Source organism: Moschus berezovskii, chromosome 7, assembly GCF_049115385.1.
Source record: "Moschus berezovskii isolate FMDL1 chromosome 7, NW_MosBer_1.0, whole genome shotgun sequence".
NCBI lineage: Eukaryota > Metazoa > Chordata > Mammalia > Artiodactyla > Moschidae > Moschus > Moschus berezovskii.
The window spans coordinates 53,306,828-53,334,409 of NC_142466.1; the positions used below are offsets into that span (position 1 = coordinate 53,306,828).

A 27,582-nucleotide genomic window follows, 5' to 3' on the forward strand; every position below is an offset into this window, starting at 1 on the left:
ATAAGGCAATCCTAAAGCTTTGAAAGATTCCATATGTACTTGGGGGAAAGGAACACTAGTTTGGTAGTTGCTAAAAATTTATTTAGTTGAAAATAGTGGTTTGGAGTTTCAGCTGGATTCATATCCATCTTTAAATGTTTAAGTAACTTGATGAAACCGATATTTATCACCATCTGTGAGCAAGAAATAAAAAAAAGAAGGACAAAGGACACAGGTTACTGTACAGATTGAGAAGATGATAAGATAGACTTTTGGAAAAAATCTATCTGGGTTTGAGTCTTGTCTCTACCGCTTGCTGTCACTGAACTCTGCACCTCAGTTTCCTCATCTATTAATGGTGATAATAATGATGCATACACCCATGGAGTTTTTGAGAAAATTAGATAAGATTATCTATCTAAAATGTTTATGCTAGTAAGCATGATAACTGTAATTTATTATTATTAGGTGCTTCCTGACATAAAGCATATAAATATACACATCAAACAAATTTTATATCATTTATGTCATTGCCTACAGAAAACTCAAAACAAAAAAAATTGTCTAAACATATTTTAAAAGGGTTTTTCTTATTAGAGAGAAGGCTTTTAAGTTTTCTTTTCCTGGTGACTTCTGTGTCAAGACCTTGAGGCTGTGCAGGTGTGAGTCATGTGGCTCTTCCAGGAAGATCATTTCAAACAGAGGGAATCAGTTCAGTTGCTCAGTTGTGTCCGACTCTTTGCGACCCCATGAATCACAGCACGCCAGGCCTCGCTGTCCATCACCAACTCCCGGAGTTCACCCAAACTCATGTCCAACGAGTTGGTGATGCCATCCAGCCATCTCATCCTCTGTCATCCCCTTCTCCTCCTGCCCCCAATCCCTCCCAGCATCAGGGTCTTTTCCAATGAGTCAATTCTTCGCATGAGGTAGCCAAAGAATTGGAGTTTCACCTTCAACATCAGTCTTTCCAGTGAAGACCCAGGAATGATCTCCTTTAGGATGGACTGGTTGGGTCTCCTTGCAGTCCAAGGGACTCTCAAGAGTCTTCTCCAACACCACAGTTCAAAAGCAACAATTCTTCGGTGCTCAGCTTTCTTCACAGTCCAACTCTCACATCCATACATGACCACTGGAAAACCATAGCCTTGACTAGACGGACCTTTGTTGGCAATGTAATGAATCTGTTTTTTAATATGCTATCTAGGTTGGTCATAACTTTCCTTCCAAGGAGTAAGCGTCTTTTAATCTCATGGCTGCAATCACCATCTGCAGTGCAAAATTCTGAGAGGACAGCTAGACTGTGTTTAAGGACCAGCCAGGAGATTCATGTGGCTGGAGGGGACTAAGCATGGCAGATGAAGTTAGAGATATAAAGGGGTAGGGACAGGTTCTGTAGACCTGGTAGGCCCTTGTGAAGATTTTGGGGTTTGCTAAGTAATTGATGGACTTGTTAGGAGTCTGGGGTCAAGGAGTGACATGGCCCAGTTTCTGTATTAAAGGGATGCCCTGACAACTGTGTTAAAAATGGAATGGAGATGCACAAGGTGGGAGAAGCAAGAAGACCACCTTTCAGAAGCTACTGTAGCATCCCTGGCAAATAGCAATGGCAGCTTCAGTCCCCATGGGAATGGAGAATGGTCAGTACCTACTACGTTTTGAATCCTGAACTGTCAGAATTTGGTAATGTCCTGAGAAAAAGAGAAGAGTCAAAGATAACTCTTAAATATTTTTTTCTGAGCAACTGAAGGAGAAAGTTTCCTTTAACTGAGATGAGGAAGATGCAGGGGAGTTAGTGGGCCATCTGGACTAGAAATGTCTGCTGGGGAGATACCGGGCTCTATGTGGTGTTTCAAACTATGAGACCGGATGAAACCACTGAGGAAGTGAGGAGAGAGGGCAACAGGAGTTGAAATAACAGAACTTGGAGGCAACCTAATATCCAAGGGGTCAGAGAGAGAAAGAAAGAAGTAGCACGAAGACTGAAGAACAAGGAGAGTCTGGAAACCAAGTGAAAGCATGTGAGCAGGGCTCTGGTGGTCAAACAAGAGTTTGTTAGGCCAGTGGTCTTCAAAGTGTGGTCCCAGACTAGCAGTGTCAACACATAGAAACTTGTGAGGAATCTGCAGAATTTTGCACCCTAAGCTTAATCTATTAAGAAACTCTGATGCTGGGTTTCTGATATACCTTAAGATCTAAGAACCATTGCCCTAGCCATACAGTTGCCTGCCCACCATTATAAACAGCATTAAGAAGACCCTCACCCCACCATCACCACTTTCTTTGCTGGAAGAAAATATTTTTAAAGATCCACTTAGTGCTTAAGGGAAATGTGTACCCAGTCGGTATTACGGAGGGAGTAACCCTCTCCCTCGGAGAAGGCAACGGCATCCCACTCCAGTACTCTTGCCTGGAAAATCCCACGGATGGAGGAGCCTGGTAGGCTGCAATCCATGGGGTCACTAAGAGTTGGACACGACTGAGCGACTTCACTTTCACTTTTCACTTTCATGCATTGGAGAAGGAAATGTCAACCCACTCCAGTGTTCTTGCCTGGAGAATCCCAGGGACGGGGGAGCCTGGTGGGCTTCCGTCTATGGGGTCGCACAGAGTCGGACACGACTGAAGCGACTTAGCAGCAGCAGCAACCCCCTCCCTAACATCACTACTCCCAATTTAGAAACTTTCTACTAATTTATCATGGCTCTTTGGAGAGGAGGAATGCCCCCATTTTAGGGACCGAGGCAATGCTGAGCACCAGGCATGCCAGACATTCCACGGCTAAATAAAAGTGTGTGCATGGGGGGTGGGTATTCCAAGGTTAGCATTAATGGGCCATAAATGCTGAACTCCTAGATAGATATAAACCTTATTCCACTCAACACAACACTTTCCAAATTTTCCTCTAGGTTTTCCTAAGAGAATTCCACCCTTTTCCATCCTGAGGAAAAAAGGTTAAAATTAGGGCCAGCCCTACAGGACTGGCATTCCAGATAGAGAGAGGCTGTACCCAGAAATAAGCTGGTTCCCACTGCGGGTGGGAGGGGCGGGGCGCCTCCAGCCCCAACTCATCCCGAGGGGCTCACTGGGACGCCTGCCCTCTCCAGTGGCTGACAGGGGTCTGGTCCCAAGCGTTAAGAATCCGAACCCTGTCACTGCCTCCCGACCTCTCCTGTCCCACCCACTCCTGGCTGGCTCTTCAAAAGTGTGCAGTTGTCTCCTCCCCGCCCAGCCCCATCCTCGCGCAGGACCAGCTGTGCGGCCGGCTGCACTTGAGACGCGAGCTGCCTCGCGGCTGCAGCTCAGCGAGCGCCGCTCCCAGTTCAGGCACCTTCAGCTCTCCATTCGGCTCCCTAGCCGCGTTGCAAAGTTGGGCAGCTTCAAGCGCGCTTTGCCTCTGATTTCTCCCTCCCCCGGTTCGAGGTGCCCCTGCTTCCCACGCTTCTTCCACCCGGAGCAGCCTGTCCCGGCGGGCTGGCGGTTCGCTCCTCTGTCCAGTCCTCCTCCCAGATCATGCTGTTCAGGAGCGTCCTCCTGGCAGTGCAAGGTAAGGCCTGGACCCGGGGGCTATCCCCGCGGGGCACTCTCGTAACCCTCTCCCAATCCTGCAGCCCTGGTAGGCCAGCTTGCGGTCCTGGGCTGGGCCATCTAAGGGTGCTTACCGATAGCGTCTCAGCAGCCGTTAGCGTCCCTCCCCAGCTCAGCGGCTGCGCACAGGTCCTGCAGTGGAAGCTCCCGGGACGGGGGCGGCAGTAGCGCATCCCTCTCCCGCCCCATCTCGGACGCCTTCCTCCACTTTCACCAGGTAGTTCCCCGGGGTGCCCTGAGTTGCTGCCAATGCTCCCGAGACCCAGCCCGAATTGAAACCCGCTTTGTACCCACAGCCCTGCAGCTTGCCGGTGCCCTGGACCTGCCCGCGGGGTCCTGCGCCTTCGAGGAGAACACTTGCGGCTTTGACTCGGTGTTCGAGTTCCTGCCGTGGATTTTAAATGAGGAAGGTAAGGGGCTCGGTGCACGGGTGCTCAACCTGAACTTTTTTGACTGGGTGGCTCTTTTGCATGAAAGTGAAAGTGCTCAGTCGTGTCCGCCTCTTTGTGACCCCATGAACTATATAGTCCATGGGATTCTCTAGACCAGAATACTAGAGTGGGTAGCCTTTCCCTTCTCCAGGGGATTTTCCCAACCCAGGGATCAAACCCAGGTCTCCCGCGTTGCAGGCGGATTCTTTACCAGGGGAGCCACAAGGGGAGCCACAAGGGAAGCCCTTTAACATAGATAATGTTATTATCTTGGAGTTACATACTCTCGGGAGAAAAAGTGTGTCATGGATCATCTTTCCAGTTCTCAGCTGTGCTGCATGAATGGCCAATGAAGAGGTGGGGGTTGTTTGGGGCGTCCTTTGTTTACCTGGCCCTTGGTGAGAAGCGCTGAGATTTCGCCCCTCCCCCTACTCCCTAATGAAAGGGAGAAAGGGGACACAGCTGATGCTTGTCTCCCACCAGCTAGCAGACACCTTTGTGAGCTGGGCAAGTTGGGTGAGATAAGTTTTCCTTTCATCCTGCAGAAACGGTGGTGCTGTTCCTCTGTGATGGGACCTCGATGTGAACCTCACATTTGTGTTGTGCTTGACAGCGTTTTGTTGCATGACATCATCCTCATATTATTGTTGATTTATAATTGAGCACTTGGCAAAAGAGGAAACCAAGTCTATGGCTGTGTGTCTGAGGTCACTCAGCTGGCTTGCATTGATCTTTGCCTCACCGCTCATACTGTTTGGGTTCTAGTGACAAAGTTTAAATGTAGGATCCTAAATGTGATACAGTTTTATCCTTTATTTATTTAGTAAATATCTATCTATATATATATATATATTTCTACTTCTTTCCTTTCTTTTGCTTGTGCCACTCCATTCAGAAGCCTGACCTCCCAGGTCACCGGGGTTGGAAAATAGCCTCCTTTAAAAAACACCGCAGCATAAAAGAGATCAGTTAATCTCCTTCCCCTCTCGGTTGTCTTCAGGCCCCCAGATTATCTAACCTCCCTGGAGAAGGTGGGGGCCCAGAACCCCTGCTCAGGATGTATAAACTGTCATCACAGCTTTTCTGCCTCAGGCTTCTCCTTGGGGCTTTGCATATATTAGCTTCTCTGATGTTGGCAGGGAGGTGATGTTAACCCCAGTTTCCAGAGGAGGGAATCTCAGTCTTAGAATATTCAGACGACTGGCCCACATACCAAGGTAATCAGTCAGTGGCCAACTCTGAACTGACTAGATCAGGGGAAAAACAGGAGGAAACTACTCAGTAGTAAACGTTGCTGCTGCTGCTGCTGCTAAGTCACTTCAGTCGTGTCCGACTCTGTGTGACCCCATAGATGGCAGCCCACCAGGCTCCGCGTCCCTGGGATTCTCCAGGCAAGAACACTGGAGTGGGTTGCCATTTCCTTCTCCAATGTGTGAAAGTGAAAAGTGAAAGTGAAGTCACTCAGTCGCACCCGACTCTTCACGACCCCATGGACTGCAGCCTACCAGGCTCCTCCGTCCATGGGATTTTCTAGGCAAGAGTACTGGAGTGGCTTGCCATTGCCTTCTCCGGTAGTAAACGTTACTTATTGCCAACACTTGCTAAGTCTTCAGTACCAAGTACTTAAGGATAACTGGGAAAAAATCAATTCCTGATTTATTATCTGAGGAATTCCTACCTTGCTGATTGCCTTAGGGAAATCTCTTTCATCTTATCACCCTACTCCTTTCCCTGTTCTGATTGTGTGTGAAGCATATTGAGCAATGGCCTGGGCCACCCAACAGGCTTTGGAGAGCATTATTCTCTAGTACAGTGCTTTAGCTGCATTAGAATTATCTGGGGTGGAGGTGGGGGTGGTATTAAAACACAGATTGCTGGGCCCCACCTCTGAGTTTCAGAGTCTGTGGGTCTGGAAGGGTGCCAAGAATTTACATACCTAGTAAGTACTCAGGTGATGTTGCTGGTCAGGAGATCACACTTTGAGATCCACTGACCTTACATACCCGCCCCCCCCCACCTCTACTGGTGGCTCTGAGCAGGGCTAGGACCAGGGTGAAAGAGTCACTTGCATGACCCTGAGAGTGAAAACCTCCTTCAGTCTTGTGCCCTAGACACTCCTTTTGCTTCACCCTAGTCTGGCGCTGAGAAAAGGAAATCAGCATCACCCCTTAATCCAGGAGCCTCAGTCCTGTGCCCCCATTGCCAGGCCTCTGTCAGGATGGTGGCTCCCTGGCAGCCTGCTCCTGGGTCAGTGGGCAGGCCACATCCCGCCACACTCGACTGCTGTCCAGACCCACAGGAAGTGCTCTCTGCCGAGTTGGCACCTCTGCATCAGTGGCAGTTAAACAGTGCCCCTCTAGGAAAACAGGAAGATGCTTATAGGGAAAGGTGATTGCGGTTACAGCATATAATGAAGGCACTGTTGCTTTCCTCTTTGCTTTCTTTCTAATGTCTAACAGTCACTGCTTTCTGGCTCAAGGCTGGGACTCCTGGCTTGGCTGGGGGCAGGTAATTCAGTCGTCTCTGAGCATTCCTATGGGAGCAGGCCCATTAGGCGCCTGTCCTTACAGATCGTGTTTTTCAGTGGCCAGAACATGGACGAAACAGTCCACTCCAGAGGTGCAGTGAGGTAGGTGTGTGCCAGCTGCCATGATTGCCTCCTGAGAAGCCATCACTAAGAGTTTCTATTGTAAACCCATTGCTAGGTTGGTAAATTAAAGATAATGAAATTGTCCCAAGCTGAAATTTGGCAAGCTGTTCGCCAGCCTTTCTGCAAATTTACTTCATCTGGCTGTAAAAACCCTTTGAAACTAGTTCCATCCACCTCTGTGTGTTGCATGGTAGAATAGAAAGCTGTAAGTTTCAGTGACTTTTGTCCAGAAGAATTTGGAGTGCGAATAGCACTTTCTTTGATGTCCTTGGTCAGTAGGTTAATTTATGGTGGAGCAATCAATGCTAAAGCCCAGTGAATAGGGTTAAGTGGAGAAACAAATCTGCCAATTAGAATTTCATTCCCTGATAGCTCAGTTGGTAAAGAATCTCCCCACAATACAGGAGACCTAGGTTCAATCCCTGGGTCGGGAAGATCCCCTGGAGAAGGGAATGGCAACCCACTCCAGTATTCTTGCCTGGGGAATCCCATGGACAGAGAAGCCTGGTGAGCTAAAGTCCATGGGATTGCAAAGAGTCAGACACAACTGAGCGACTAACACCTTTGCCTTTTTAGGACAGGAGATTCACATCAGGAGTTGTCTCAAAATACCTCCCAGCTGCCCAAAATCGTATGTGAGGTCCACCCCTTTGATTTATTTAGTGTATTAGGTCTCTAAGCCTTTCCAGTTATAATTCCAGTGTCCCTAGCTCATGGCCATTTTGAAATATGCTTGATCTCCACTCACAGAATGGATGAGTTTTGACAAGGCAAAGTGTTGACTTGATTGTGCTCCACCATGGAAGACACCCCTGGGGAACAGAGGATGGCATCAGAGTAGCTGAGCATGTACTGGAACCTAGTCTCATCTGCTTTCCAATTTTGGCAATGTGGCCTTGTTTTCTTGATTTACCTCCATGTTTTTGGTAGAACATTTTCATTTTCTCTTACTTGTCAAGGCAAGTAAGATTGTATCAGAATCAAACTTTGAAATTGCTTCTAAGTTTTAGATTTGAATTAAATCCTGGAAAGAAGAGATCTATTTTATCCTATAAAAATTTTCATTCACTCATTCATTCATTATCTCAAAAAATCTTTATTTATTCACAGTTCAGAGAATATTGGAACCCCTTTAACAGTCGTCCTCAGCAGAAATCAAGATTGTCAGTTTCACTTGCCCAGTGCCAGCTGTGGGGGCTGAAGCCCTTCGGCTGAGGATTCTTGGAGACTATAAAGTTGGCCTCACATCAGAATAGTCATGATTCAGATTAGTCATTGGATGGATTTTGGCTTTGTTCTGATTTTTGGACACCTTGGTTTAGTATCTTTAAGCTGGCTCTGTGAGGAAGTCAGTGGAGGACCTACAGGAGGAAGAGAGTAAAATCCAAATCCAGGTACTACTCCTTTATTAGAAGTTTGGGGCACTAAAGCTCCCCAGAGAGTAAGGCCGATGTGGACATTTGTCAGATTCAGTTCAGTTCAGTCGCTCAGTCGTGTCCGACTCTCCGCGACCCCATGAATCACAGCACGCCAGGCCTCCCTGTCCATCACCAACTCCCAGAGTTCACTCAAACTCATGTCCACAGAGTCGGTGATGCCATCCAGCCATCTCATTCTCGGTCGTCCCCTTCTCCTCCCGCCCCCAATCCTTTCTCAGCATCAGAGTCTTTTCCAGTGAGTCAGCTCGTCGCATGAGGTGGCCAAAGTATTGCAGTTTCAGCTTTAGCATCAGTCCTTCCAATGAACACCCAGGATCGATCTCCCTTAGAATGGACTGGTTGGATCTCCTTGCAGTCCAAGGGACTCTCAAGAGTCTTCTCCAACACCACAGTTCAAAAGCATCAATTCTTCAGCGATCAGCTTTCTTCACAGTCCAACTCTCACATCCATACATGACAACAGGAAAAACCATAGCCTTGACTAGACGGACCTTGGTTGGCAAAGTAATGTCTCTGCTTTTTAATATACTATCAAGGTTGGTCATAACTTTCCTTCCAAGGTGTAAGCGTCTTTTAATTTCATGGCTGCAATCAGCATCTGTCAGGTTATGAGGAGGTAAAAAAGGAAATTTAAAACACTTGTTGTAGAGGAGGTGGTTTTTTCCTACAACAGTAGAGGTCAAGGTTTGAGGAAACGCCTAATACAGGAAGAATTTGGATGGTATTTGTACCTCGGAGCAAGTGATAGTATCTGTGGCAGGCCGGCCAGCTAGAAGTTTGCATAACCAAGGGGGTGAGAGTAGGGTGGTGGGGTGGTGGTAGAGTGTGCTGAAATCTCAGTGTAAGTACATGTCTGTTTCTCTTCCCATCACCCTCCTTTCTTCACCAAACCCCTTACTTCTCTCTCCAAGGACACTTACAGTCACTTGGTCAGCTGAGTTTCAGTTCTTTACTCAGTCATGTGCTGGTTATTATTAATAGTGATAAATCCTGCCTGATATTTCTTGAGGCCCAGCTAAAGCCAAAGACTTCCCTGAAGGAGAAGGATCAGTCCTCCCTTTCTGTAGGTTATAGCTCTTTTCCTGATGCTGGGGGAATGGTTCAGTATCCCATTCTGACATCATCCTGAGTTCATCCAGGCAATTCCCACCTGCTTGAAGTTGCATCACCTCTGCTGGTTGGTCTCTTGACACCCTCTCTGCTGAAGCACAGCCCCCATGTTGTGAAAAGGCTGGGAGCAGCACAGTCTGGGGTGTTCCCTGTATGCCTCTTGGAGAAACAGTCAACCCCAGGCCACATTCTTCCTGCAGTGCCACAAGAGATTCCTGGGCCCACCCAGGATACTACTGATGTCCAGTTGAACCTGGCTCTTGTGAGCTGTGCCTAAGCATGGCCTTAGTTCTGCCCTGGCTCTGCCCAGCATCCTAGATCCTAGGCTGGGCTATAGAGCTCACCCAGTACAACCTTCTCATTTTATGGAGGAAGCACACTGGGGCACGGAAAGGCTCAGCATTAATCAGGCTCCATATTGATGCTGCTGGTGCCTTCTAGGAGGCCCCTGAGCTCTCAACCCCTCAGTTTTGGGTCATGTCCCTAACCCTTGGCCTCCATATCAATCTGAGTTCCCAGGTTGTCTTACATGGCTCCTCCACTTGGGACTTAACCTACCTGGACTGGTAATCTCTGCCTGCTCCTCCCTGCCATGACTCACTTCTCTGAACATAGGCTCTGTCTAGCCAGCCTTCTTCCTATCAAGGCCAACACCCAGTCGGGATCTTCTCTACTCAGATTAGAATTGCTGAACAGGAAGTTGCTACCCAGTTCCTGGCCTGATCCCTAACAAGGTGTCCTGGATTTGGGATGTTTGCCTTCTCATGATCACAGAAGTCAGCTATGGTCACAATATATTGGGAAGAAAAAGTAATCTCTTGTCATAGGACTTTCTTTTATTGTCATCTTCAAATCTCTTAGCATGCAAGCAACTCCCTTGTTTTATGACTTGCATTTTGGGATATGGTATTCAATAAAAAAATCCTGGTTCTTAAAATAACAGAACCTTTTTGGTAGGTCATCTCCGTAACAGTCCTAATTCTGTCTTATTAAATAGCATTTGATTTTTAAGAAGTTGATTCAAATGTATTTATGTTAATAGAAGTCGTGGGTATCTCGATGCATAAGATGAGCAGACAGTTGAATGTGTCTTGGGCATTTTGACATGGCATCACTGACTCGATGGACATAAGTTTGAGCAAGTTCCAGGAGTTGGTGATGGACAGGGAAGCCTGGCATGCTGCAGTCCATGGGGTCACAGAGTCGGATGCAACTGAGTGACTAAACTGAACTGAACTGAGCATTTTGGTTGGTCAACACTGATTTTCACCTCTGCCAGTTATCCCACCACTTTCCCTCAATTTCTCTTGTGTGTGTCTTAATCAACTCTGTCATATAAGTGTATTCATGCATTCAGATCTAGGCTCTTGGAGTGCTTGATTATATGTTTAATTTTATGTAGGTATGTATATGAAATACCTAGAGAAAGAATGTGGTACTGAACACAGAATGTATTGCTGGTAATAAATGTGGAAGTTATTTAAGAACAAAGAACTTTCACAGTATATCAGAAATTTCCATCATAGGCATTGTGTATGTGTGTTCAGTCGCTTAGTCTTGTCCAACTCTTTGCAACCCCGTGGACTGTAGCCTGCTAGTTTCCTTTGTCCAAGGAATTTTCCAGGCAAGAACACTGGAGTGGGTTGCTATTTCCTACTCCAGGGGATCTTCTGGACCCAGGGATTAAGCCTGCGTCTCTTGTGTCTCCTGCATTGGCAGGTGGATTCTTTATCACCGAGCCACCTGAGAAGCCCATCGTATCCATTAGGCCATACCTAATTAAGTAAAGCATAATGTCATACCTAATATCAACGAAGCACTCCTGACAAAAATAGAAATTTATAGAGAAATTCTTACACCTATGCCAGTGGTTCTCAGCTCTGACTGGACATTAAAATTACCTAAATTTTTCTTTAAAAAGAGTCATATGCAGGCCCTACCACAAGAGATTCTGATCTACTTGACCAAATACAGGGCCAGACTTGGCACTGTTAACAAACAGACATTAATAAATGAACAGACTCCCTAGGTGATTCCGATATGTGGCCAGGGTTGAGGACAGTGACCAGAAGAATGGCCAACGCCTCATTCCTCTCCCCAGCCAGATGTAGAAAGAAGGATCGTGCTGTTACTAAGGATCCTTTAATGATTACCGATTGCCAATAGAATAAAGTACAAACTGCCTAGCTTGGCACTCAGGGTCCTTTGTAATTTACCCTCAATTATATTTTTGCTCCTCCCTCCCGTTAATCCCCAACATGCTTTTCAATGAGCTCTTCACTTTCTCGCCTCCTTGCTCTATTTGTGCTGTTCTCTGCATCCCTGTTATCCTGCTTTTTCGTTCCCTGGCTCCATCCTGGCCTATTTAAATCTATCTGTGCTTTCATGTGTGGCTCTTTTTTGAAACAGTCCTTGAGTTTCCCAAGTAAATAAACTTCTCCCTTTCCTCTTTGTTTCCCCTTCCCATGGCTCTCTTCACTTTCCACCTTGTAAATCTTCTTCTTAGTGTCTCCTTATTGGAGTCTCCACCTCTTCACCTCATCTGAGTTATGCTTTGAGAACAGGGATCACATACTTCCCTCAGCACCTGACAGTGTGTGGTATCAGCAAACATTCTGAATTGAATCAATCTCTAAAGCCCTTATTGAGATCAATTTAAAAAAAGAAAAAAAGCTCTTGACATTTTCCCCTGTAAAGAAAGAGGTTGTGTTTAATAATCCTTCCTACCATAAGACTTCAAAGGCTTTGGAGTCTTCTGTTGCAATTTCCAAATATAACAGTGAAGCAGTATTTCAGTTTGCCTCACCAATACATGATCTGTTTCATCCCTGACATACCAATGGACAAATAGCCGTTGGATTATTTACCCATCAGGACTGCCTGAGGCCTTTGATCCTCTGCCATCACAAACAATCACAGTGCAACCTTGAGAGTGACACTGATTGGTCTAAAAAGTATTTTTGGCAAAAGATGATCAAACTTTGAACTAGCTATTGAGAGCTCTTTCTAAGGAACTCAAGTGCAAGACGTTAATAGTACCCACCCTAATGGGTAAAAGCAGACAGGGATATTTATCTGCTCCTTGAAAAAAAGGAATCTTCCATACTGATGTGACTTATGGAGAAATTCAGTGACACCTGCAAGGATATTTGCTTCTTCTACCTTGTGAGAAAGCACATTTATCTGTGCTTTTAGGGAGGGTTCTGAGTTTATGAATAAAATAAAACAAGTGGTATCATGCCATAATCTTATAGTATAATGAATGAATCATATGTTTTACAGAAAATACTTCTAAAGAATATTCATTCTGTCAACACACATTTGCATACCCACTATCCATCAGGAACTATGTTGGTTGTTGGAGTGCAGATAGTATATGGAATACATTCACAGTCATGGTCCCTGCCATTTGCGGTCACCTTAGACCAACAGGAGCAAACACAAATCTGTAATTATGGTTGAGAGCAAAAAGGAATTGTATACTAGCCTAGGATCTTCATTGCAAACAGCATAAGTAGACTGTTTAAGCACAAAAGAAGTTTATTGGAAGGGTATCTTAGAGAAGGGTATCTTAGAGAAGGGAAGCGCTTAGAATCAGCAGGAAGTCTAGAAATCTGAGTTACATTTGGGCAAGAGTAAAGAGATATAATGTGTTGGCGAAATCCTACTGAAGGAACCATTTGTGTGACTTTGCCATGATTGTTTACTACTGCACCTCCGGACCTGCCTGTTCATTATACTGTAGACAAGAAGCAGTGTGATGCAGCCTCCTCTCCAATTCAATAACTGAGAAAAGGGTTGATTTGAGGAAGACAAGATGATATTGGGAAGGCCAGATGGGAACAAGGCAGTAGTCCAGCTAAGAGATGATGAGGGCTTGAAATAGGACAAAGGGAGTAGGGGTAAAAGGAAAAGTAAATAAAGCATCAGATGGGAACAAGGCAGTAGTCCAGCTAAGAGATGATGAGGGCTTGAAATAGGACAAAGGGAGTAGGGGTAAAAGGGAAAGTAAATAAAGCATCAGAATAGGGACTAATTTGGCAGGAGTTGCTTATTGATTGGGTGGGAGTAATGAATCAGATGGATAGTGACTCTCAGATTTCTAGTTTGGGCAGGCATGTGTTTGAGGGTGTCAACAGTTGAAGAATTTCAAAAGAAAAATTGTATTAGAGTAGAAGAAGGTGTGTTCAATTCTGAGTTACCTGGGAAACATCCAGGTGGAGGTGTTGAGCAGGACTTTGATGCAAGAAGCTGAAAGTCAGGTACAGTCTAGGTAGGACTATTCCCACTATGGCTGTGGGAATCTTCAGTGTAAAGATAGTGGTTGAAACCTTGAGTATAGACAAGATCCCCCGAAGAGAAAGTAGAAAGTGAAGACAGCAGGAAGCTGAAGGTGGAGTCTTAAATTCATGTTTAAGGATCAGGCATAGGAAGGAGATGCTGGAAGAAAGGAAACAGTAGGATCTCTAGATATAGAGGAGAATTAAGAAAGTGCAGGGCCACAGAAGCTGAAAGCCTGCAGTGTCAAAGGAGGAGGTATTCAACAGGGCCCAGGGAAGCAGAGAGGTGGGCACTCTACGACTTGTCTGTTGAAAACGACAGCTAGGTGCTCGCGTGAGTGCAGTGTCAGTAAAGTGCTCAGGACAGACCCTACATGCCCTGGTGGAAGAATGAAGGGAGAACGTTGACAGTGGAGTTCTCAGCAAAGAAGTTCAATGTTCCCTCTTTCTCAGAAAGAGGCTTAACCATACCTCCGAAGAAACTTGTGATGAAAGAGTTTTTGTTTTTCTTTTCCTTGTTTCTTAGGAAGACTTGTGCTTGTTTGTAGAGTGAGAGGAAAGGACTAGTCAAGAAGGAAGGCTCAGGAGAGAGCAGGACTTCCTCACTAGCCCTACACTAGACCCAGTTTCCACTTTGACAATTTGGAAACCTCGAGAACATTTCTTTTTCTAAAAAGAATATTTATTTATTTATTTTTGGCTGCATCAGGTCTTCCTTGCAGCATTCAGGATCTTTCATTGTGGTGCGTGGGTTTCTCTAGTTCTGTCACACAGTCTTAACTGCCCCACAGTATGTGGGATCTTAGTTCCCTGACCAGAGATCAAAGCAAGGTGGATTCTTAACCACTGGACCACCAGGGAAATCCCAAGAACATACAGATTTCTTCAACTGGCGTAACCCAAGAACCCTCCAGTGAGTGGCTTGATAACATTTGTAGCAGCTTCAAAATGTGTGAAATTTTATTCCTATTGTAAATGTAGAGGATGTAGGAGATTGGGCTGAATCTGTGGTAGTTAGGATGCATCCTGGAACTTACTTGTTAAAAAGCAAACCCAAACCTTTAGAAGCTACAGAATGTTTGGGTATTAGGAAACTTTAACAGCATCAGTTCAGTTCAGTTCAGTTCAGTCACTCAGTCATGACCAACTCTTTGCGACCCCGTGAATCACAGCACGCCAGGCCTCCCTGTCCATCACCAACTCCCGGAGTTCACTCAAACTCATGTCCATCGAGTCAGTGATGCCATCCAGCCATCTCATTCTCTGTCGTCCCCTTCTCCTCCTGCCCGCAATCCTTCCCAGCATCAGAGTCTTTTCCAGTGAGTCAACTCGTCGCATGAGGTGGCCAAAGTATTGGAGTTTCAGCTTTAGCATCAGTCCTTCCAATGAGCACCCAGGATTGATCTCCTTTAGAATGGACTGGTTGGATCTCCTTGCATAGCATATTGTATTTCTGTGTTAGGAATGGTTCCTGATGAGAAGTGTGAAGCGATACCTAGTGAAACGGTTACACGCTAGCTTCCTATGCCGCCATGGTTTGTGACCCATAGGTGGCGTTACATGGTGCCTGTCTAGTACATTTATTGTCATTGTCTGTAACCATCATAACAACCAACCATCCCAGAGGTGGTTATTATCAACATTTTACAAATGTGGAAGTAGGAGACACAGAGAGATGAAGGTAACATGCCCAGCGCAATACAGAGTCAGGATGTGGACCCAAGCACATCCAAATCATCAGACTTGAGCCTCACTGGACCCTGGACACCTTCCCATCAGAATAGGATGATACCTTCATATTTCCAGAGGTCACCACCATGGAAGACAGACCTGAAAGATTCATGCTTCCCTAGAGACAGTGGGAATCCTCTGCAAAATGTTCATGGTATCCCAGCATTCCCACTTCTGCCCTGGGTTTCAGGCCCCAGCTACAGCCAGAGTGCCAGCTATATGGTAATGAGCCTTTGGAATCAAGCCAAGATAGGGAAATATACTTTTACTTATTTTTTCCATAATAGATTAAAGTTTAATTTTGGAACCATTTGAAGGATTCTCTTCTCAGTCCTCAGCATAATCTTGGCAGAGAACTTCAGGGAAAATTTACAAGTTGACCTAAAATACTTTGGCAGTCTTAAGGAATACTCAACTTCAACTTCATCCATTCCTACTGTGAACAAATTAAAAGACTACACAGATAAATGTGTTTTTGCAAGCCAGTTGCCCCACTACATGAGCACTTTGGTACTTATTCCATTACTCTTAACAGAATGGCAATATTGCTATCCAGCAACATTATACAATATCGTGATATATAACTTAGCTCTACGCTCAGAAAAATTTCCATTCCTTATTTGAAAAACTTTTGCCTCACTGCCAAAGAGAGCTGAAGTGTTATTTGGGGCCATGCTTGTAATGAAGATGACTTTAATATGCTTTAACTTCACCAAGAAGCTGCATTCTTGGCTTACCAATGTTTCATGACTAAAACCATATTGCCTGATACCATAACTTAATGTTTTCTTTTTTAAGCTTCTGCAGATTTCTTCTAATTTTGACTTTCTGAAAAAAATGGGTAATAGACTGGAGTGTGTTTAAATTGTTTTGTGACTTCTGCATTAGCCCGTTTTAAAATATAAGCTTTATGGAAAGCCTTTGGTTTTCCACTGTAAATCCTGGAAATTGGGAATAAGCATATGAAACTCTTTTTCCTTTTCCACAAATTCTGTTGCGGAAAATGTGAGTTATGCATTGGTACCTTTTTTTTTTTTTTTAAAGAAAACAATGAAGAGTAGAACCTTTTGAACTCACATTTAAAAAGCTCTAATATATCATAGGTTACATGTTATCTTTGAAGATTTTCATCTTCACTGTCAACATGAAATAGTTAATAACCTACCTACATGTGGTTCTTTACTGAATCAGTTCAGTTCAGTCGCTCAGTCATGTCCGACTCTTTGCGACCCCATGAACAGCAGCACGCCAGGCTTCCCTGTCCATCACCAACTCCTGGAGTTCACCCAAACCCATGTCTATTGAGTCGGTGATGCCATCCAGCCATCTCATTCTCTGTTGTCCCCGTCTCCGCCCACCCCCAATCCCTCCTAGCATCAGACTCTTTTCCAGTGAGTCAACTTGTCGCATGAGGTGGCCAAAGTATTGGAGTTTCAGCTTTAGCATCAGTCCTTCCAATGAACACCCAGGATTGATCTCCTTTAGAATGGACTGGTTGGATGCCCAAGTTCATGTCCATTTAATTGGTGATGCCATCCAACCATCTCATTCTCTGTCACCCCCTTGTCCTCTTGCCTTCAATTGTTCCCAACATCAGGGTCTTTTCCAGTGAGTCAGCTGTTCACATCGGGTGGCCAAAGTATTGGAGCTTCAGCTTCAGCATCAGTCCTTCCAGTGAATATTCAGGGTTGATTGCCTTTGAAAGTGAAAGTGAAAGTCGCCCTTTAGGATTGACCATTTTGCTTTCCTTGCAGTCCAAGGGACTCTCAAGAGTCTTCTCCAGAACCACAGTTCAAAAGCATCAATTCTTTGGCACTCTGGCTTCTTTCTGGTCCTACTGTCACATTCGTATATGACCAATGGAAAGACCATAACCTTTGGTAGCAAAGTGATGACTTTGCTTTTTAATACACCGTCTAGGATTGACTGCCTATGCCCAATTCCCCCTCCCTCCCAAACGCCACCAGACTGCAAATCTGGTCTCCTTTTCTATGAGTTTGTTTTTTGAAGTATAATTGACCTACAACACTATGTGATTTCCTGTTGCACAACATAGTGATTTGATAATTTTTATATTACAAAATGATCACCACAGTAAGTCTAGTTACCATCTGCCACTCTACATACATATTACAGTTTTATTTACTGTATTCTGAACACTGTACTTCCCAGGTGGTGTTGGTGGTAAAGAACCTGTCTACCAATTCAGGAGGTGTAACAGACACAGGTTTTTATCCCTGGGTCGGGAAGATCCCCTGGAGAAGGGATAGGCAACACACTCCAGTATTCTTGCCTGGAGAATCCTTTCCCATGGACAGAGGAGCCTGGGGGGCTACAGTCCTTAGGGTTGCAAAGAGTCAGACGTGACTGAAGTGACTTAGCCTGCACTCTACACTGTGCATTTCATCCCCATGACTTATTTGTTTTGTCACTGGAAGTTTGTACCTCTTAATCTCCCTCACCTATTTCACTCATTCTCCCACCTCTCTCCCCTGTGACAACCACCTGTTAGTTCTGTGAATCTAGAAATCTGTTTCTGTTTTGTTAGGTTTATTCATTTTTTTTTTATATCCCACATATAGGTGAAATCATGTGGTATTTTTCTGTTTTATTTCACTTAGCATAATATCCTCCAGGTCCATCCATGTTGTGACATATAGCATTTTTTATTCTTTTTTATGACTGAGTAGTATTCTGTTCTGTATACACCACATCTCCTTTATCTATTCATCTATTGACGGGCACTTAAGTTGCTTTCATATCTTGGCTACTAGGCATGCGTGTTTCATTTTTAATCTTGCACTTGTGAAATAGGACTTATTTGCTTTCCATACACATAAACTCTAAAAAGTGTTCTGTAAAATGAGACTCTGAAAGCTATAGAGCATAAATCCCAGGTTTTTAAACCACCCCCATTATAAAAAAACATATCAATAATCATCAATGATGTCATGTTCAATTTTGATCCAAATGGACCTTTTGTCTGTCAAGTATGTCATTAAGCAAATTTTGGGAGAGGATGAAGGCAACCTGTTTGCTTCATAATAACTGAAAACAAACAACTTAGTTGTCAAGAAAGTTTCTTGGTCTCTCAGAATATCTCCCATGCCTCTTGCCTTTCCACAAACTCAGCTACTCACAATAAAAATCGCTGGGAGATGAAAAGGGTGTGAAATGGTTTATATTTTTAATTAATTCCATTCATTTGTCATTTTGGCGAGCAGGAAGTCATTCACAAGTTTATGACAATATTCTGTCATAAAATAAGTTTGGACACATTAATGGGTGATCTCTTGCTGAGCATGATATTAGCCTAGTAGTCTAAGATTTCTTAGAAAATTAATGGGTCTTGGAAAAATAGATAACATTCACAATTATTCTATCCAAATTTGCAGTGAATCATGGCACGCACAGTAGACACTGAATTTGACACTCAAGTGATTTAAGAACTTTTCCTTAGAAACATTGGACAAAGGAAAGATCCTGGAGAGTAAACAGCAGAGACTCAGAGTTCCAATCTCTTTTAGCCTTGATCACCAGTCACCAGCTAAATGACTTGCCATCAAGGTTTCCCTAGCCAGGCACTGAGGATGATGACTGGTGTATTTTATTTAAATATTTTGAGAATGGACTCATCAATGATCTTTTTTTTTTTTTAATGTTTACCCGTAGATCTCTTTTCAAAAGGAGTTTCTAAAACTCAAAGACCATTTGCAAGCATTTACTGAGCACTGGGTGAATATGTTGGCATTGAGCCAGAAGACCCAGCAGATGAATAATGACAACTATTTTATCCAACACTTATTGGGCAGTTCTTATATACCAAGCACTTTACTAGATGCCTTGCATGTATAATCTCACTGAATTCTTACAGTGACCCAATGAGGAGATACTCACTACAGGTGAAGAAAATGGGATTTAGAGTTTTTTGGGGTTTTTTAACATTCCCAAAGTCACAGAGCAGGTAACTGATGGAGCCTGGATTTTAACCTACATTTCTCTCCAAAGACTGGGAAAAGAATCATTCTGCCAGTTTATTTCCACACTCTCCCTTAACATGGAGCCTCAAAGGATCTTTGGGATAGAAATAATAATGATAGTTATAAATAATTAACTCTTAAATACTCTTCTATATTCTATTCTATGTTTGATGTTATTAACTATTTTAATTGTCCCAACAGCTTAATGAGTTGAGTCTTATTTTCATTCTCATTTTAGGGTTAAGGGAAGTGAGGCATCCACAGGTAACATACAGGGATCCCAGGTGGCAGCAGTATATTTGGTAACAGGTCTTCTGGCTCCAGTCTGTGTTCTGTGAAGGAAACAGCAATTATAATATTCTTTTTTTCCCACTGCACTTTGAGGTGAGAAACTTTTCTCCTTAAGTTCTGATGTGAATGACTAAGAGAACCATGTAAGGACATTCTTTCAGATTCTTTCATACACAAGGGCCCTATCACCAAATAAATTCTAATCTGAAGAAATTTTAAATCAGTCCTTTTCTTTAGAAATGGCATGGGACCCTGGGACAACATAAGAATTCCTGCCTGGTTCCAAGTTCTAAATGAGATTGCATTGGGAACTCCTGTGAGTCTCATACTCCAAGCACCCCCATGACTGCCCTGCATCCTCTGGACAAATTCCAGTAGAACTTATGTTCCTTGATAATCTTATGGTCTTCTTTATGGTCTTCTTCTGAAAATATGTCAAGTATCCTCATGCAAAAAAAAAAAAAAGAAAAGTGTAATATTTATCTTCTTGGGTTATGGAACAAGGAACTCAAATCAGTAGGGATATAAGCAGGAGATACCATATAAGCAGAAAGACTATGAAAATCCCTTATCCTTGGAACAAAGGCAACAAATGACCCCCTGATAAAACTTACTTTGTAACTTAGCTAAAGAAATACATGCATCTCAGTCTTGAGGTTTTCTGTTTTTCTTTTCAGTCATGACTACATATTTATTTGTTTACTTTTTAATGTCTAATTACGTTTTAAAATTTTTATTGAAGTACAGTTGATTTACAATGTTGTGTTAATTTCTTCTGTACAGCAAAGTACTCAATTATACATATATATGTAGAGAGAAATAGATAGATTCTTTTTCATATTCTTTTCCTCTGTGGTTTGTCACAGGATGTTGTATATAGTTCCCTGTGCTATCCAGTAGGATATTGGTGTTTATCCATCCTATATATGACAGTTTGCCTCTGCTACTCCAAAACTCCCATTCCTCCCCTTCTCTCCCCCACCTGCTGCCATACCTTGGCAACCACAAGTCTATTCTCTATATCTGTGAGTCTGTTACTGTTTCATAGATATGTTGATTTGTGTCATTTTCTAGCTTCCACATACAAGTGATATTCGGTTTTGAGTTTTGACTGAAAATATAAACTTATGAGTAGTCAGCAGTGAAAGCATAGCCCTAGACAGTTGATCAATGAGTTTATATCTGTCTGTAAAATGCAAGGGCCTGATGGACATTATACTAAGAGGCTCAGTATTCAATTCTTAGATGATCGGTCAGTTATTTATGTGGTGCTATAATATATAGTGGGGATTCCCTGGTGGCTCAGATGGTAAAGCATCTGCCTGCAATGCAGGAGACCCGAGTTCGATCCCTGGGTTGGGAAGATCCCCTAGAGAAGGAAATGGCAACCTACTCCAGTATTCTTGCCTAGAAAATTCCATGGATTGAGGAGCCTGGTGGACTACAGTCCATGGGGTCACAAAGAGTTGGACATGATTGAGCGACTTCACTTCACTTCATAATATATAGTATGGAAAATTACTTGCCAATGAGATCCTCAGGCATGAAATAATAATAATGACCATTTAGTCTCTATGCTGAAGATACTATGCCATGTTATCTCCAAATCCTATTATAACTTTATATGATCCGTGTGGCCATCTCCATTTTAAAGACACAGCCACTGAGAACCAGCAAGGTGACTCAGCCTGCCCCAGACCACACAACCATAGCAGGATAGGGTCCAGGTCTGTCTGTGCCAAAGCCAGTGTTCCATTGTCTTGCCATTGGGTGTCTGGCACTGGATTTGATGCTGCAGGGGCTTCCAAAGAAGGGCAACACCTAACTTCTGCCTTATAGAAAAAGTAGGATTCCAGCCTCTCCGATGTTGACTGTTTTGACAACCTCTTCTCCCAAACCAGCCTCTTTACCTCTTGGCCTTTGCCATCACCCATCATGAACGTCTCTCCCAAACTCCCCTAGGACCAGGGATTGATTTGTGCTCCCTAGTACCTGACCTCATCATGGTTAGACATTTAGGGAGGGCTTATTAGGCTCTACAGTGAAAGTGAAAGTCACTCAGTTGTGTCCGACTCTTTGTGACCCCAAGGACTATACAATCCATGGAATACTCTAGGCCAGAATACTGGAGTGGGTAGCCTTTCTCGTCTCCAGTGGATCTTCCCAACCCAGGGATCAAACCCAGGTCTCCTGCACTGCAGGCAGATTCTTTACAAGCTGAGCCACAAGGAAAGCCCAAGAATACTGGAGTGGGTAGCCTATCCCTTCTCTAACAGCTCTTCCTGACCCAGGAATCAAACCAGGGACTCCTGCATTGCAGATGGATTCTTTACCAACTGAGTTATCAGGAAGCACTTCTGCTCATCTTTCTCCTTCCTTTCCTGTAAGCTCAGCTTTCGTGATCCCTCCTGGTTTTGCTCCCTCCTGCTGGTTCTCAGTCATTTATGTGGCTCTTGCAAACCTAAAAATTCAGTCTTCTAGGGAGCCTGGTGTCATTATCACAAAATCAACATCATGCCCCACTTCCCAAAGCCAGTTTTGGTAAAATTCAAGTGAAGAGAAAGCTTTTGCCCACTAGTTCTTTTGGTCCTCAATCCTTAAAAACAGATTTCTTCATCCTTTCTCCAAGGACAGTGTGATGACTCATAGTTTTGTTAGCTGAAAGAAATGCTTACAAGCCTCAATGGTTCTGTCCCCATGAAGCCTGCCCTCCCATACCTAATACCAATTCACAAGATCCTTTACTGGTACCAGGGCACTGATTAATAAAATAGGTGGGAATGTGCTGTAGTGCCATTTCCTATCCTGGAACCCTCTTCCGTCAGACCATGATATAGCTGTCTCCTTCTCATCATCCTAGCCTCAGCTGAAATGTTACCCTCTTCCCAGAGCACCCCAGTTCCCGTTTGGCCTCCCTCATGGTCACTACCACATTGCCCAATTTTAATTCACTTTGTAGCACTTTAGCTCTGGTATTTTTCTTATTTATCTAATCAAATATTTATTGTCTGCCAACCCTGTTAAACTGTAAGCTTTGCAATAGCAAGGAAACTGTCTCACTTGTGTCACTGTGGATTCTCCCATGCCCAACACAGTGTCTACGACCAGACAGAAACTCAGTAAATATTTGATAAGTGGATGAACCAATCTTAGTCACTGTGGAACTGCTGCCTTGGAAATGTACGAAGGCCAACACATTATCAGGATTTGTTGAATGAAAAGAAATCCCAGATGAGCCTGGGTATCACAGAGACATTCCATGTGACTACTTCTAGGATATGTCTAGGCAGAGACATCACATAGAACAGGTGAATTTTTCAGTTACATTTTGGTGCTGCTCTTACAGAGCTGCCAACTTTCTCTTTGTCTGCCCGTCAGAGTGAGTGTTCTACCAGGAGAACAAAGATTTGTCACCCAGATACAGGATAATATTTTCTTCTTTTAACAAATGTAGTAAGCAATTTGTGGAACAAAAAAGGATATCAGTTCAGCTCAGTTCAGTTGCTTAGTCATGTCCGACTCTTTGCGACCCCATGAACCACAGAACGCCAGGCCTCTCTGTCCATCACCAACTCCCAGAGTTCACTCAAACTCATGTCCATCGAGTCGGTGATGCCATCCAGCCATCTCATTCTCTGTCGTCCCCATCTCCTCCTGCCCCCAATCCCTCCCAGTATCAGAGTCTTTTCCAGTGAGTCAACTCATCGCATGAGGTGGCCAAAGTATTGGAGTTTCAGCCTCAGCATAAGCCCTTCCAATGAACACCCAGGATCGATCTCCTTCAGAATAGACTGGTTGGATCTCCTTGCAGTCCAAGGGACTCTTAAGAGTCTTCTCCAGCACCACAGTTCAAAAGCATCAATTCTTTGGCGCTCAGCCGAAGTACATTCAAAAATTAAATTCTGAAACATTGCCCAAACAGGAATAAGAAGCTGTGTGTGTGTGTGCATGTGCCCATGTGTGAACAATAAATCCTTAGTTAGTCTGTGGTGTGAGAATGACTTTTCAGAAAACTGGCTGGTTTCTCCTAGTACCTACCGGTTGTGTGTGAATTATTCAAGCAACTGTTGTAACTTTTTTCTCTTCCCCTATGATCGGCCAAGCTGATATCTGAAATCTATCATGGTAATCAGACTCCAGATCACATGGAAAAGATTTTCCCTTATCACAGATTTTTCTTTTAAGATCCCAAACACAAACCTCAGTGTGGAGCCCCTAAAGCAGTTTGAAAAGAAATTAATAAATAGTGGACATGAAGTCTGCCCCTAGCTCTCATATATTCTTGTAAAAATGCACACAGCGTGTTGCATCTCTCCACCTTCTCTCTCTGGAGGTATGTGATAACCAGGATCACAACCAAAGTTTTAGATTTGTCTTCCCCAGGTCCATTTGGAATCACGACTTTGGATCCTTGTCATTTATTGTGTGAGCTTCACTCATTTCATCTTACAATCATCCTCTGAGGTAGGTGGCATTCCCTCTAGTTCACAGTTGAGGAAATGGAAGTCTCTAGTGGCTAAGTGGTCTGCCTGATGTCACATAGCTAGAAGTGGCAGGACTGGGCAAGAGGCTTATCATGGTATCTACCCTGTCATAGCACTCCCATAGCCCTGGCAGTATTTTCAAACGTCTCTTCAAGTGCTTGAAAAGAAAGTGAAAATGTTAGTCGCTCAGACATGTCCAACTCTTTGCAACAGCATGGGCTGTAGCCCTGTGGGCTCCTCTGTCCATGGGGTTTTCCAGGCAGGACTACTGAAGTGGGTTACTATTCCCTGCTCCTAGGGATTTTCCCCACCCAGGGATTGAACCCAGGTCTCCTGCATTGCAGGCAAAGCACCTATCACTCTCGTTTCATTGGCTTTATTTAAGAATTTATCTTTTCTCTCCTATTATGCTTCCCTGGTTTCTCAGACCATAAAGAATCTGCCTGCAGTGCAGGAGACCCAGGTTTCATTCTTGTGTCAGGAAGCTCCCCTGGAGAAGGGAATGGCTACTCACTCCAGTATTCTTGCCTGGAGAATTCCAGGGACTAAGGAACCTGGCTGGCTACAGCCCATGGAGTGCAAAGAGTTGGACACAACTGAACAACTGACACTTTCACTAGAAATTAGCGTCCATGTCTCTTCTTTCTCTTAATCCCCTATATACCTTACCAAATGCTCTGCACATAATAAATCAGGGCCAGGGCTGGGGTGAAGTTAATGAGGCACTCACTTTGAGTGTAAAAGTTAAGGAAACACTCTAAAAACACAGTCATCAAAACATATTATTTATTTTTATTTTTTTAAAGCTGTTTTTATCTTTTGGCCCTCTACACATTGCTCCAATTTTCCATCCCCACTTCTGGCAATCACCAATCTGTTCTTTATGTCTGTGAGCTTGTTTTTTTCCCCTTACATTTCACATATAACAGCAGTCATATGGTATGGTGCTTGTCTTTCTCCGTCTGACTTACTTAACATGATACCCTCAAGGTCTATTTGTATTGTTACAAACAACAAGATTGTATTCTTTTTATGGCTGAATACTGTTCCATTGTATATGAATCAGTTCAGTTCAGTTCAGTCGCTCAGTCGTGTCTGACTCTCCGCGACCCCATGGATCACAGCACGCCAGGCCTCCCTGTCCATCACCAACTCCCGGAGTTCACCCAAACTCATGTCCACAGAGTCGGTGATGCCATCCAGCCATCTCATTCTCTGTCGTCCCCTTCTCCTCCCACCCCCAACCTTTCCCAGCATCAGAGTCTTTTCCAGTGAGTCAACATATGCGTATATATGTACCACATCATGCTAATCCATTAACCCATTGATGGACATCTAAATCTTGGCTTTTGTAAAGAGTGCTGCAATGAAAGTGGGACTGCATATATCTTTTCAACTTACTATTTTCATTTTTCTTTATGTAAATACACAGAAGTGGAACTGCTGGATCATATGGATTATATCCTATTTTTAATTTTTAGGAGTCTCCATACTGTTTTCTACAGTAGCTATACCAATTTACATTCTCACCAGTAGTATACAAGGGTTCCTTTTTCTCCACATCCTTGTCAATACTTGTTATCTGTGGTCTTTTTGATTATAGCTATTCTGATAGGTGTGAGGTGATAGTGCATTATGGTTTTGATTTTCATTTTCCTTATAACTAATGATGTTGAGCATCTTTTCCTGTACCAGTTGTCCATCTGTATGTCTTCTTTGGAAAAAAAATGTCTGTTTTAAAAATGTAAAATTAATACAAAAATTCCATGATGAACAAAATATTAAAATTTAAATAGAGCCTATTATACAGAGTGAAGTAAGTCAGAAAGAGAAATATAAATATCGTATACTGACACATACACATGGAATCTAGAAATATGGCACTGATGAATTTATTTTCAGGGCAGCAATGGAGAAACAGGCATAGAGAACAGACTTATGGACCTGGTGGGGGGAGGAGAGGAGGGAGAAGGCGAGATGTATGGAGAGAGTAACATAGAAATTTACAGTACCATATATAAAATAGAGAGCCAGTGGGAATTTGCTGTGTGATTCAGGGAACTCAAACAGGGGCTCTGTGACAGGCTGAAGGGTGGAATGGGGAGGGAGATGGGAGGGAGGTCAGGGAGGGCGGGGACATGGGTGTACCTATGGCCGATTCTTGTTGATGTGTGAACAGAAAACCACAGAATTCTGTTCATTTTTATGCCAACAAAAGATTTTGAAATTAAAAAAAAAAACAAATAAAGATAGGCCCTGATCCTGAACTTGGCCTCCCTTGCTCTGTAAGAGCACTTAAAATCTATTGAATGAATGGATTGTAGAATTGGTGTTTGGCTTACATGAGCTAAGTGTGCCATTAATGATCTAGTGAAGTATTACTGTTCAGAATTCATTGGTGAATCAAGTGGACTAAAGCTCTGTGTCTTTCTTTCTATCCGTCTGTCCATGAAGATATTGATTCAGCTGTACTGGTCACGCTCACCCCAGCCTGGCAAAACCACCATAGTCCTGCTTTCCTACTAGCCTGAGCAGCAGTCTACCCAACAGGGGGAGTTTTCTTAACAACTCTAAATTAAAAACTGTCCTTGGTTGTCTAAGATACTAAAGTTCCTGAAATTTCTCTTTCATTTTGTTATCTTCCCACTTTCCCTATTCTTCTTGTTTAAAGAAATTGGAATGGTTATTTTGAAAGACACACTGTAAGATGAATGTGTGTGTGTGTGTGTGTCTATATTATATATATATGTGAGATATATAGATTTTGTGTGTGTGTGTATCGATCTCTCTTTCACTGTTCCCATTGGGCTCCATCAGGGCTCAGTGAATAATAAGAAGCTCAGTAAATACTTGTGAATTTATCAATTGAATTGTAGGACATGAACTGTAGGAAAAGAATAGTTTAATTTTGAGTATATTAGATTCATCTGAAGTCACCATTTTATAGCCAACAAAAAGCTTTATTCCAAAGAGACCAACGGGTCTAATTTGCTTTCACTTCAGTTAAGTCCATTCTTTCATGCTGTTTTAATTGTTTGTGTTAGGAACATTGAAGACTTAGCCAAACAGGGAATCTGTAAATGGAATGCAGTTGCACTGTCATTCACAGAGGCAATTAATAAGACAGAAATCTAGGGTCTAAGTGCCCGCTGGGCAGCTTCTCATCTCAGTAAATGGGCTCCATTACAGAATGAATCACCGCTTTCAGGGGAACTTTAGTCTCTCCAAAGGTTTGTCTTTCAAAGTCATAGAATTAAAATGTTGAAAACAAGCTTCAAGTCCCAAATGGTCAGATCGATGAGAAATGGGGAAAGAGGTGCCCCTGCTGCTGTGCCAGTGAGGGACTGGGAGAGGCAGCTCTGTCCCTCGAGTGGGACTGTCTGATCTGGAGCTTGGCTTGTTGCTCTGCGCTCTAGACTGTTGAAAAGACGGAATAATTGCCATCAGAATAAATCTTTCTATGCTTAGGGATAATCTACTTAGACAGGCTCAATTTAGAAAGACTTTGCAGTTTTCAGAAGAGCAGATCATTCATTCAACAAATGCCTACTGAGGACCTACATATGCCAGGTGCTGGGGATTCAGTAGTGAACAGAATAATAGTCCCAGGGCGTGTGCA

The 27,582-nt window shown here is 43.5% G+C and overlaps 1 protein-coding gene across 2 annotated transcripts in view; it reads left to right on the top strand.

Moving 5' to 3' along the window:
* The first annotated feature begins 3,212 nt into the window (after positions 1 to 3,212).
* Positions 3,213 to 27,582, top strand: part of MAMDC2 (MAM domain containing 2) — a 162,889-nt gene continuing 138,519 nt past the window's right edge. The window contains exons 1-2 of one of the 2 annotated variants that reach the window (XM_055428374.2): positions 3,213 to 3,526; positions 3,864 to 3,977. In XM_055428374.2, coding sequence (XP_055284349.2) covers positions 3,493 to 3,526; positions 3,864 to 3,977 — 148 coding nt within the window. In that variant the 5' untranslated portion in view covers positions 3,213 to 3,492. The remainder of the gene's footprint in view (positions 3,527 to 3,863; positions 3,978 to 27,582) is intronic. The other variant, XM_055428373.2, reaches the window with a different exon arrangement.